This window comes from Physcomitrium patens, chromosome 18, assembly GCF_059467195.1.
Source record: "Physcomitrium patens ecotype Gransden chromosome 18, ASM5946719v1, whole genome shotgun sequence".
Classification (NCBI taxonomy): Eukaryota; Viridiplantae; Streptophyta; class Bryopsida; order Funariales; family Funariaceae; genus Physcomitrium; species Physcomitrium patens.
The window spans coordinates 4,322,582-4,335,102 of record NC_143427.1 but is presented as its reverse complement, the minus strand read 5'-3'; the positions used below and the strand labels follow the sequence as shown (position 1 = coordinate 4,335,102).

The 12,521-nt window shown below is 36.9% G+C and overlaps 1 protein-coding gene across 3 annotated transcripts; it reads left to right on the top strand.

The window, feature by feature from the left end:
- The first annotated feature begins 1,624 nt into the window (after nt 1–1,624).
- On the top strand, nt 1,625–6,817 carry LOC112295630 (uncharacterized). 3 transcript variants are annotated; one of them, XM_024547461.3, is made up of 13 exons: nt 1,625–1,971; nt 2,218–2,356; nt 2,515–2,707; nt 2,901–3,014; nt 3,109–3,211; nt 3,438–3,639; nt 4,010–4,106; nt 4,264–4,306; nt 4,492–4,634; nt 5,051–5,140; nt 5,261–5,308; nt 5,800–5,951; nt 6,415–6,817. In XM_024547461.3, exons 2-13 carry the CDS (start codon nt 2,220–2,222, stop codon nt 6,548–6,550), a joined length of 1,458 nt encoding a protein of 485 aa, XP_024403229.1. In that variant the 5' UTR covers nt 1,625–1,971; nt 2,218–2,219; the 3' UTR covers nt 6,551–6,817. The 3 variants fall into 3 exon arrangements, with proteins under 3 accessions (XP_024403229.1, XP_024403231.1, XP_024403230.1); XM_024547463.3 differs by having other exon boundaries at nt 1,691–1,928; XM_024547462.3 differs by having other exon boundaries at nt 1,691–1,959.
- The last annotated feature ends 5,704 nt before the right edge of the window (nt 6,818–12,521 follow it).

Here is a 12,521-nt window from a genome sequence, read left to right as displayed (position 1 = left end):
AAATTTGCTCTCAATATTGTCAACAATAAATCTTTCATATTATCTTTCAATCCTTATCAAAATTGATTGTTAAGGGTTTTTTCATTCCAATCCATATTGCAAGTAAGATTTTAAAATTCAGTAGCATATGTAGTGGCTAAACGTGATCATTGTTGTAGAAATATGAGCTTCATCTCTACTATCCTTTTTCAATCACTTTTTTTAATTATAGTTATAAATACTTCTAAGAATGAATTCAAATCATAGTTTAGTTATGAATCTTTTTCCATAAAAGGTACCAACCAAGAGAAAACACTTCTATAGTGAAGTATTCCTATGAATATGACTTGAGTAATTCCATCAAAATATTGAAAAAGATGCAATCTTAGATGAAGCTTTATTTATTGTAAAAATCCTCAAAATATTGATCTTGTTCTATCAAACTTCTTTGGTATACTTATCCTTACATTCTTTGTACTTACAATAGCAAAACTTCTTATTTTTAATTGAAAACTTGTTCTACTTCTCTTGATTGCAAAATTTCTTAATATAGATATTATACTACAATCTTGGCTTCTTATATGGATATAGGAATAGTATCTTAAACTAAAATCTATATTAAGATAGATCTACAAAGAGAATACAATTTGGTGCATATAATAGATATAAAAGAATAGAAGATTATATTTTGAACTATTTATGGTTATTTTGAATATAATCACATGTCTTTTAGACTTACATATGGTCCAATTTCTTTCCAACATTTAATAAATGGTGTATTTTGTAAGTTTTTAGATAATTTTATTGTACAGTGTTTGAATAACATTCTTATCTATTTGAAGAATATAGAAGATTAATGAATATATTTGTCTTATTGTACAAAAATTTAGATATGCAATATTATATGTAAAGATAGAAATATGTGTATTTCATACAACTCAAGTGGAATCTTTTGGATGTATCATCTCAAATGATGATTTAAAAATGGGTTCTAAGAACATGATACAATGAACAATGATACAAACTATCATAAATTAGACAATTCCAAGAACATTACATTACATTCAATTGTTTTTAAGGATTTATAAATCATTATCAAATATTTGAAAGACCTTCTTTCAAGTTATTTCTCCACTCATACAATCAACTTGCAAAATAAAAATAAGGATTGATAAACAGATGACATAACCAAATCATTTCATTGGCCAAAATTATAGTTTTGATATATGAAGCAGAGTGTAAATTATGGTGTTTACAAAATATTATTAACATGTCAGGAACAATTTGCACAAAATATATCCAAACATTTACAGTAAAATTCCAAAAAAAATTAAATTAAATTAAATTAAAAACTTTCAAGATGAACTAATCAACAGAAATTGAGAATAGCACTGCATCTGTGAGTATCATGAATGAAGGCACGGAATGCAATCCACGAAGAATGTCCAGGACGCCGATCTTCACAGCGATCGATCAATCTCGCCACTCGAAAACTCCATGAAACGAATCTCACGAAGAGCACGATCGCAGGCGTGGGTAGAGAATTTGCGATCGCAACACCTCACGATCGGAGACGGATGGCTGCACCGACAAGAGCACCGAACTGACTCCATTCTGCACATCGGAGAAGAACCAAACCCAGTTCTTCGATGGAAGAATGGAAGAATTCGGCCGTGGTATATTGCTATGGCGGCAACGCAAGGCTGCTAAAAGCAAAGCAGCGTGATGGTGGGAGCCAAATGATGAACATCCCTCTGCCATGCTGTCGCTCGGGACATGAGACTGTAGCGTCGTCGCGGGAATGAACATGGCGTGGTGAGTGATGCGCACGAGGAGTCTGCGAGTGTTGACAGTGGACTGAAGTTGCCGTGGTTGCGTTGCATCGGGATCTTGCGAAGACAAGGCATGTTTGGAGTGTGTTTGGTACAAGGTTTGCGTAGCTGTGCTCGGTGGGTCGTCTTCCGGTTCAATTACTCGCTGGTGTGGCTGACGGTGTGAAGCCTTTCATCCTGCTAGTGCACGCTTTGTAGAATTTGAATTGGTAGTTTTTGGGTTCTGTAGATTTGTTTTCCTCGTGAATTTGCGTGGTATTGTGTTTTTTTTCTGTGTTTTTTTTCTTCTCTTTGTGTTGAAATCTGTTGCTAGCCTGTTGGATATTAAACCAACAATTTGTTCGCAACTTTGTTGCTAGCCTGTTGGATATTAAACCAACAATTTGTTCGCAACTTTGTCTCGTAGATATGGCAAATCAGTCCCCGGAGATAGAAGCCTTGATTCCGAAGAGGGCGTCCGATGGGGGCGGGGACCTTGAGGAGCTTGGAAGCTCGAATCCGGAACTTGGTCTTCGTCGGAGCTTGAGTTTGGTTGATGGAATCAGGTGGTTGTCGAGATTGCGTGACGTACTTCTGCACATTTTCAAATTTTCATTCCTAGATTTTGTGAAGAATTGGGATAGAATGTGAGGAGTGTATGGGTTTCTGATGTAAGGGGGGAGAGAGAGGACTGAGAAGGGGTGTCGCTGGGCATGTGATGCAGTGTGCTGGTGGGAATCATCATCGGTAGTGGCATCTTTACGTCGCCTGGCGTGGTGCTCCAGGATGCAGGCAGTGTGGGCTTGGGACTTATGGCATGGGTTGCTGCAGCATTCATGGCTCTCTGCTCGGCTCTCGTGTATGCTGAGCTTGGTGCTGCCATCCCCCAAGCTGGAGGCAATGCAGAATATTTTAGGGTTCTCTTTCTGTTGCCCTGATTTCCTCTTCTGCCTGATGCTCAGTGTTCTGATCATCGAACCCAATTTCGTTCTTAGAATTTAAATTCCTCTTGTGCCATAGCTTAGACTCCACCGCTAGGAATGGAGAGGTTTTTCCATCAACTGCAATTATGAATGCACGGGTTGAACAATGTCATGGCTTTGCACGCAGATCGCGTTTGGTGATGCATGGGGGTTTGCGTTTGTCTGGACAATGTTCTTCGTCCTTACGAATGGAAGCTTGGCTATCCTAACAATCACTCTTTCTCGTTACCTCGTTGCCGGCGTGAGTGGCAAAGTTCTAACTCTGTTCTGATGATTGAATTACAGAGATGCCCCTTGCGCCCTTGTTGTACGTAATACTAATTGTGGCGGTACAGTTTGTAGGGCTCCACATTTTTGAGGGCGATATGAGCTCTGACCTTACAGTGAAAGCTGTAGCAATTGGGTGTGTAGTAATCCTCACCGTCTGGAACTGTTTTGGTGAGGCCGTTTACATTATTTTTATTTTCGTCCCTTTCGGGAGCTCTTGGTGGATCCACAGGTTTTGATAGCCAATCGTTTTTAGCCAGAACCACCTTCCTTAGTGATTGCGCTATTTAGTTCTAGCCATCTCTATTGATAAAGTCTTATCTACCCGCTTGTACGACTCGCAGTCTATACGGGGTCTCCTTGGAGTAATTATTTTTGTTTGTGGGGTTCTATACAGGTATACATGTTGGTGCGAAGCTTCAAAATATCATTAGTGTACTTAAGCTCTTACTCATTTCAGTCTTAATAGTCGCGGCAGTGGTCTTTGTATGGGATAATCCCCTCGTTCTGGAGGAGAATTTTCGTAAGCCATTCGAAGGCAGTAATTTCTCGGGTTTTGGCGTCAGCTGTGTTGCTGCTCTGTGGGCATTCACAGGCTGGTATGCCTCAATTTTTTCGCCTTTTTTCGTTATGATTTTAAACCTTGACTGTGGTAAGTCGGGATTAATTTTGCTGTTACTGACTGAGAAATTTTGTTTCTTCATCTGTTCACGTTCTCTTCCTTTTCATGTTTTTTTCGCATGGACATCATCAAGTGCAAGTGGGTAATGCGTAAGTGAGAATCCCAGATAAGGATGGAAGCGTCAACATGGTGAATGCACCGCTTTTGTGCAGTCTAGAGAACCAACGAAATTTCAAAGGTTTCATCAGAATGTGCTTCGAAAGATATCAGCGAGTAGAAACATGGGCATTTCACATGTGAAGATGTTACACTTGATTCAACCTTATGAATCAACTGCTGTGATGTAGGGGTGACCTGGTATTTCTGACGGAAGAGATGAAAGATCCTGAGCGCGACATTCCACGCGGTACAGTGGGCGGCATGACTATTGTGATGATCATTTACGTAGGTGTTACCGCATCACAATTCTCTCTTCATGACAATCGAGCTACACCCTTGTGCAGCGAGCTTCCACTATTCGCTTAGTCAGAGTCTTACAACCTTGGGTACAGTGGTAGTGAAAATAACTAGTGCTATCCACGTCATTGTCTCAATGTGGCAGCTGCTACTGAACGCGATCTACCTCTGCATCCTCCCTGCCGCAGGTAAGGTGACGTTGCATTGCAGCTTGCTTGATTTCCATGTGGATGATAATGCTCTTGCATTCCAAATTTAAAACTCTTTGATTTCGACATACGATTCATGTTGTCCAGGAAACCTCGTGATTAGAAAAAGTTGCTATCGTTGAAAGACTTGTCCTTGACTCACAAATGGATGGATGTGATGACAGTGGTAAAGACATCAGCAGTTGTTGCCATTGATGCCGCCGATGCAGCTCTGGGACCTTGGGCAGGATCCTTTATGTCCATACTTGTTGCCATATCCCTTTTGGGGTCTGCAAACGGCATCATCATTTGTGGTGCTCGTTATTTGGTAATGAATCGTCTTACCTGATTGGATCCTGATCACTATTTTGTTTCAATGGCACACTTCGACGATAAACTGTCGTTGTAGACACTTCACTAGCTCAGGGTGATTGTTTTACAAATCTGTGCGTCATATTTTGGATGCAGAACTGAACTACGAATGAGATAAGAGCTCTAGGAGAAATATGGTTGTATGTCGAGTCCTGATGAGCTATAACCGAGTGTATTTTCTCCTAAAATCAACCTTACAGTGAAATAGGGTGTGCTGTCATTAATATTAGCATTCAACTGTTCTAATATTTCGTTTGCGATCATCTTTATTGCGGTGACCAACATTGAGGTGCATCACAGTAGTACTGGCTGCTGTCAAAGACTGAGACGGGAGCTGACAGCTAGAGCTTATTACATCGTTTTGATGTGCAGTATGCTGCAGCTAGGCATGGCCAAATTTTCAAGAGTATTGGAGCAGTTGGTACTCAGAGCCGTGCTCCATATGTTGCACATCTTCTTCAGGTACATAACTCTTTACTCCACAGAATAGTCTGTTACTAAATTTAGCCAAATTTTAGCTTGCATGGTGAGCAGAATTGCTTGTTCGCTATCTGATTAATGTCTATCATCTGCCCTGTGCAGGGTTTACTGTGCATTCTCTTGTTGCTGCAATCCAGCGATTTTGTTGAGGTATTCATATCAAACTATCTCCCAAACAAGAGATACTTCTGGAAGCTCAGAACAGTATTTATCTTTTACAATAGCTTAGAAACAGTTGCTCATGCTTCTAACCTCACTAGTAGGAATTGGAGCTTGCATTTGACGATTGAGGCAAATCAGTGATCCTCACAATTGTTCTAGTGTTTCATTTGCTTTGACATTGAAAGCAAGCTTACTATAATATTTGAGTAGGGGAATAATTGCTTAATCCTTTTCAATGAATGATGTGCAGTGACTTGCTAAGGGAATTAAGATGATGCAATTAAATATGATGTTTTTGACAGAGAGCCCTATTTGTGTTCTAGTATTAGTAGTAGTATCGAATATAAAGTCCGATGAAACTACCAACGCCACTGTTGAAGTTGGTTAGTGTGCAGACTTTTGAAATGTTAAAATCCAGGGCTAAAGAGTCTATTATTTTACTGTTGTGACACACAATATCTGTTCCTCAACATGTGCAGTTGGTGAGCTTCTTTGGCGTGTCTTCCTACATATTCTATGGTCTCACAGGAGCAGTTCACATAAAGCTACGTCGAGATCTTCCTACGCTACACCGTCCTTACCGTGTGGCCTTCTATCCATACGCACCACTCGTAGTCATATGTTTCTCCTTGTAAGTGATTCCTCTTTATCTCTCTGTTAACATTTACTCCCAGTTTACAGCATGTGCAAGTTGGGCTAGCTAACACGAGGGAACAATCATTTACAGTTGCTGTTGCTATTTTATGTATGTGTCGTGCCATGTTAACTGTTGGTGTGAATACATTAACTTAGATCGTACATATTGTGAACAACAAGTATGTAGAACCCAGTCGCCAACATGTTAGGTAACACAATGAGTATTGGAATTTCATTATTTTTTTATCTTTTCCTTATGAAAAAAGAAACGAGCCAACGGGCTTCATCATTTTGTTTTGGTTTAGACAGGCTCGAAGAATCACTTGATTCCTTGAAGTATTTTTTCTACTTTTTTGTGAGAGAATGATACAAAGCTGTTTATTATAGAAATACTAGTTTCTTTTGGTGGGTTTGATTTTGTGCTTAATTTAAGTTCACAATTGGTTGACGTTTCTCAGGTACTTGGTAATTTCAGCATTGATGGCACAGCCTAAAGCAACAAGTTTGTCTTTAAGTTTTATTATTGTTTCATTCCCTGTCTACTATCTCTCCAAAAAATCGCCCTTATCCAGCTCCTTGACAAACAATTCGTAACACTTGACTTAAATACCACGACAGATAATTGAAGAAGCAAGATATTTTGGTTAGTGCAATTATTTTGGAATTGGTAGTTGGTTAGTGCAATTATTGACGGAATCCTGCCTTTCCAGTTGCTTTAGACTTCGATGTGAACACGGTTCAATTATATAGTTTCAGACTAGGTTAAATGATCCAGACATATTATTGAATCTATTTCGATTCATATCCTTTGATATTCTATTGCTCTTCTGAAGTAGTAACAATTTGATGGATTCCATTGAATCATTTCGTCATGGTTTGCTCTTACGAAATTGGAGACAAAGACACTCCATGACAATTATGTGGCACCTACATTATTAGTTTGATTCCAGGATTATTTGTGCTAATTCTTTCTGCAAGAAGAATTGATGCCGTCGAGTGCAAGAATGATAGTACATTATAATGAGTCAAATTCTTAGACTATGTGTGAGTTAAGATGTAAAGCTAAAGAACCTCAAATGAATGTATTTAATTAATTATGCTGAAACTCTTTAAAGGATCTGGTTTTGTCAAGTCAATAGATTGTTAATCTGAACTGAAATGATTATTGTAAAACTATTAACACACAAATTTTCTTGCACTCAAGTAAAGACCAAAAGTGTGTTGCAAATAATTTCTTGAACTTATTAAATTCTTTGCAAAATTGCATGTATACTCAGTTTGTAGTATTGTTGTGTTTTTGCTTTTTTTAAAACTATTTTAAATATGTTTATGTGCTGTTTGTATTCCTATATTTATTGTATATGATATATACATTCATACTTATATATAAATACTTGGGTGTATGCATGAAGAATATAAAACTATGATTTTAAAGTATATTGAATACTTTTTTTAATCAGATTAAATTCAAAATCCATATGTTTAAATACTTATAAGAAGATAAAACATAAGTAAAAAGTAAAGCTGAGAAACACACAACTTTAATGGACAATATTTTACAACAATTCAGCTTTTATCTTATATGCTTTGATAGTTAAGTGGGTTTCTTTTTGTAAAATAAGTTAAAGAAATAAAAATTCGATAATAAATTATTCAGATACATTCAGGTTTGTTACTTGCAAATTTTCAAACAGTGAAAAGTGCCATATGCATGTGTTTTTTTAAAACATTAATCAACAAAGGCAAACCAAAACAAAATCAAAATTTCATTGATAGGTTGATTGGTTCAAGTTTTCAATAAGAAATATTAAAAATTAAAATCAAAATTAGAAGACACTTTTATCTAAAAAAAATAATAACAGTTTGCAACATAAGAAAATTCATTCCATCCTAGCTCAAATAGATTATCAGTTTAAAAATACCCAACACAATCTAGGTATGTTGGATGCTAGTGGAAATAAGTGTTGGCGTGAAGATTAAATCAGTTTAACAAAGTAGATTTTTTTTTAAGATAATCACAAATAATGAGTTTACGAATAAAAATTGGATGAGAAAAATCTACAAACACTTTTTGAACTTTTTTCTGAAAAGAAATAATCTCAAGGCTAAGCTAAGAATAAATCAAATGGATGCTAATAATTACATGGTTAATTGTTCAATATGATTTTAAATATTTTTTGATGGAATGATTGATGTATTGAATCCAAATTCAACCATCTAAATATGAATATAAATAGTTGTTGGTTAATTACACAAAACGTGAAAAAATGTGTTAAGATGCATGTGTAAATATGAAAGTTACGGATCAAGTAGAAATGATTATAATTGCAATAAAAATAATCCTACAAATGTTGGCAAATGATAGTATTTGAAACAATTATTTCATTTTCTAACATCTGAAACTTTTATATACATGTCATGCTATCACATAAATCAACTATCTAGCCTTTCTGTTTATGTCACTCTTAAGTATATATATATATATATATATATATATGTGTGTGTGTGTGTGTGTGCATGCTATGTTAAATTCTTTCATTTTTTTAATTAAATTCATATGTTATTTAATAAAGAAAATGAGAATTCAATCAAAGTCCCAATAACTAAAAAAATATACAGATTTGACAAAAAGTCTTATGTACATTTTTCAAAAACGCATAAATGCAATTGCCACATTATTTTTGTAAATACCAAATCACACAGTATTAGAATTTGTAGACAATTTCAAAAAATGGCTATTGTGAATGAGATACATACATAAATATACACTCATGATTTGATCCATGAATACTGATATATTTGGTGCACTTCATAAAGCACCTAATTAGAAAAATCTACTAAGGCCTTTCTTTGAAATTGGTTTGAGCTAGTTTGTTGAAATAGTAGGTATTGGCACATGGTGAAGGATGCAAAAATAAGTGTTATTGATATTAGTATTAAATGAATCTGTTGCTCTATGTCAATGTTTCTTTTTTAAAAGCTAAAACCAGTTTAATATCCACACCTCACAAACCAATATTAATATGTAGGTACAACAAAATAATTCGCACTTGACCAATGTCTCCGCTAATATTCTCACTAATTTGGCTCTCTCCGTGAGATTAGCAATAACTCATGAACTAAATGTAGCCCAATTCGTGTGATATAATTTGCACCCTTTGTGTGACCTTTCAAACTTGATTGATGATCATACTAAAACAATACCCACTTTATTGAGATAGTTGCAAAAGTCCCAATCTTTGTTGATTGTGTGCCTAAGTTTCACATTTAGATTTTCTATTTATTTAATGTGTCGCCAATAAATGATAAGTTGGTTTCTTTGGTCATCGTTTAATAAAGGGTGTCTAAAACTTGGAAATATTGTTCAAGTTTAGGGTGGCATTCGTTTATTAAAATATATATATATATATATATATATATATATATTTAAAAATATCGAAGTCAATTTTTTTTTCAATTCTTTGTCACCGAAGTTGGAGAAGAATTCAGATATAGATGTGGATGAAGTACTGTAAAATCAAACTATAATGCATCTTTAATAGTGACTTTAGGCGACATGCAAAAAAACAAAATGCTGTAAATCATAAAAAATAATGAATTAATTTTTTTGAAGTTTCATTAAATAAACATTCATCAGAGAACATCACTTCAAAACTCATTCACGACTATATTTGCAACCATCTTCTACTTTATTTTAAATATCAATTTTACAAAATTAAAAACTCTGTTATCATGAACTCCATAAAATGAAAGGTTTAATTAGTAAGAAATGTTTTGTATTTTCAAGAAGATCAACACCTCACACCTTTCAAAAACAAACCTGATACCTTCTATAAGATGACAAACTACATTTGAAATCATATACCAATTCTTTTCTTTCCTTTTCACATAAAACTCACAGTTCATATCAATATATATATATATATATAGAGAGAGAGAGAGAGAGAGAGAGTTGTTGACATGATGTTGAAACCACATGCCCACAAAGTGAAGAGGAAACCATCAATGTTTTGTTAGAATTAATACCATAACATAGTGAACTCCAATTGTTGGCACCAAACCCTAAAATATTTACTCTTGTTGGCAAGGGTGTAAGAAAGTAGGTGGGGGCCATTAATTAGGCGATAAGTATGCTAGAGAATGTCTATGAAATATCTTTGGAAGTCTCAGGATGCATTGAAGGAGGGACCCAATGAGTTGTAAAGATACATGTATGAGACTTGCCCTTCCCTTGCAAGTGGGTACTTGTTTTTTGCTTTTTAAAATCACAAATATAATATTTAAATGCGTAAATGGAACGCTTTTGGCTTAAAAAGGGGACATGGTTTGTACACAATCTAGGCAAGATTGGAAGAATGAGATTTAGTTTTTATTTCTTTTTCTGGCTAAAGGTGTGTGAGATAAACTAATTTCTATATAAAGATCGCCCTGACCAGAATACTTTATAGCACAGGAATTTGTGAAAAAAAAGAAAAAAAGAAAAAACCATTATGTTAAAAAGCTCCATTTTGGGTTTGTGTCCTCTCATGTAAGAGAATAGATGCACCAATCAACCAAACCTTTACTGCTTTACTACTATTAATAAACATTTTTGATTATTATTATTTATCTTATTAAATCGGAGAGACTATTTTCATGTAATTTCTTTTTCATTAAACGATGGTCACGGTAGCTATTCATAGAGTGCGTTATTTTAGGGCAAGAACAAACTGTTCGATTCACACCAGATTTACATTAAAAGTTGGAATCGTCGCTTTGATCGTAATTATTCATTTGCTTTGTAATGTAATTTTAAATTGTCACCAATTGAGCTCAACTCCATAAGTTAAGAATCCCAGAATGAACATACTTAAATTACGGAGCATGGGATATGAACCTGACCTTGGAAGGTGGAGTTCAACAATCCAATAGTTGAATCTCCTTTCTCACACAAATCGGTGAATCGATGAGACGGATGAATTAAACTTTGCCAAAAGCAGCAGAAGTACAGGAGACCGTTAACTCTGGCACCATAAATTTGTTCATATATATATATATATATATATAAATAGGTATTCACCCATTCACTTGTGCAACCTTTTTCTACAGCATACACTGAGGACCAGACTATCAGCCACTTTCTCGCTCTTCTTTTCAGCCTGGTTGGTTGACTGAGCTGCAGGATCAATGGAGGATTAAGTGGAATAAAACAAGATCACTTTTTTTCCATAATATAATGAGAGCGTTCTGTAGACTCTCTCTGCCTGTGTCTCTGTCTCTCTTGGAGTTTGGCCTTCAAACCTACAAACTGAAAAAAGCTACTCATAACTGTTATGTTGTGTGATATAATGTTATGTCACCCTTTAGCCATTTGTAGGGATAAGAATTAGGAACAGACATAATCCTGCTTCCGCCTACCAGACGGCATTAGCCTGCTGCTTAGTCGGAAGACGAGTCTAAACCTCCTGTAATGCGTTATTATAATATGATGAATCGAAACCTGTTACGGAAGGTATTTGGGTTTTGGTTCTATGTCTCTCAGCGGTTGCGGCTAATGACTCAGGCGGCGCTCAGTCGATCGCGTTTAATCCAACCGCCTTGATTACTCTCCACGACCGCCTCGTGTGGGTTCTCGGTTACCTTCATGCTCGGACGAAGTCTCGGATGAGCGTTTCTGTCGACTTTTGACAGGATTAGCGTTCGACAGATTCTTAGCCCTACACCATTCCCTAGCCTTCGGTCCCACAGAAACAGAACAAGAACACGAAAAGGAGAAACAACAACTAAAAAACAAACGAACGAACCACCAAACAAACAAGACAAGACAGTTCTCGTGGTGCCTTGGAAACTAATCACAAAACCGAGAATCATATACATTAATATAATGTGTTTATTCATGTACATTCATTGCTACGGAGAGTGAGATGCAATGCTTGTGTGTGTATAGGGGAGGCGGCAACCTGGTCCACAGGGCTCCAGGATGGAGAGACCTCCTGCGTTCGCTCACATCTTCAACAACTGTCACGAAATCCAACCAAGCATTCAACTACACAATGCTGCAACCGGACAGCATCGGACGACACAGCACCACCGCGTCGAAAAGCTCCTTCGACGCAGTGAGACATCTAGATCTCCATCGTCGGTGTTTTTAATTTTCTCCGGCTTAGAGGATGGACTGTGGAGCTAGCAGTGAGGAAGTTAGTTAGCCCGTAGCCTCCAGATAATGGCATCATAATACAATGATCTTCGTCGCATGGGTAAGATAGGATGCAGACATTCTTCAGAATCCAAGCCACTGGTACAAGCTTACGACGATGACGAGAAGGAGGAAGAACAGGAGTGTGGGTGTTGCAGGACTGGACGTGCGGTTGTTGGCTCCGTCGTCGTGATTCGCAAGTCCAGATAAGTCTAGACGCGGGCGGACCCACGGCTGTAGCCAGTGGAGGCCATCCAGCAGGCGCGGTGTGGATGGACGACGACGCGCCTGCAAGGGTCCCGTCGAGCTTTTCGTCAGCGGATAGAGTTCCCAAGAGCGGTCCCCTCGACGAGCCCTACCCCCACCATCGACGCCGAGGAGGAGGTGGGG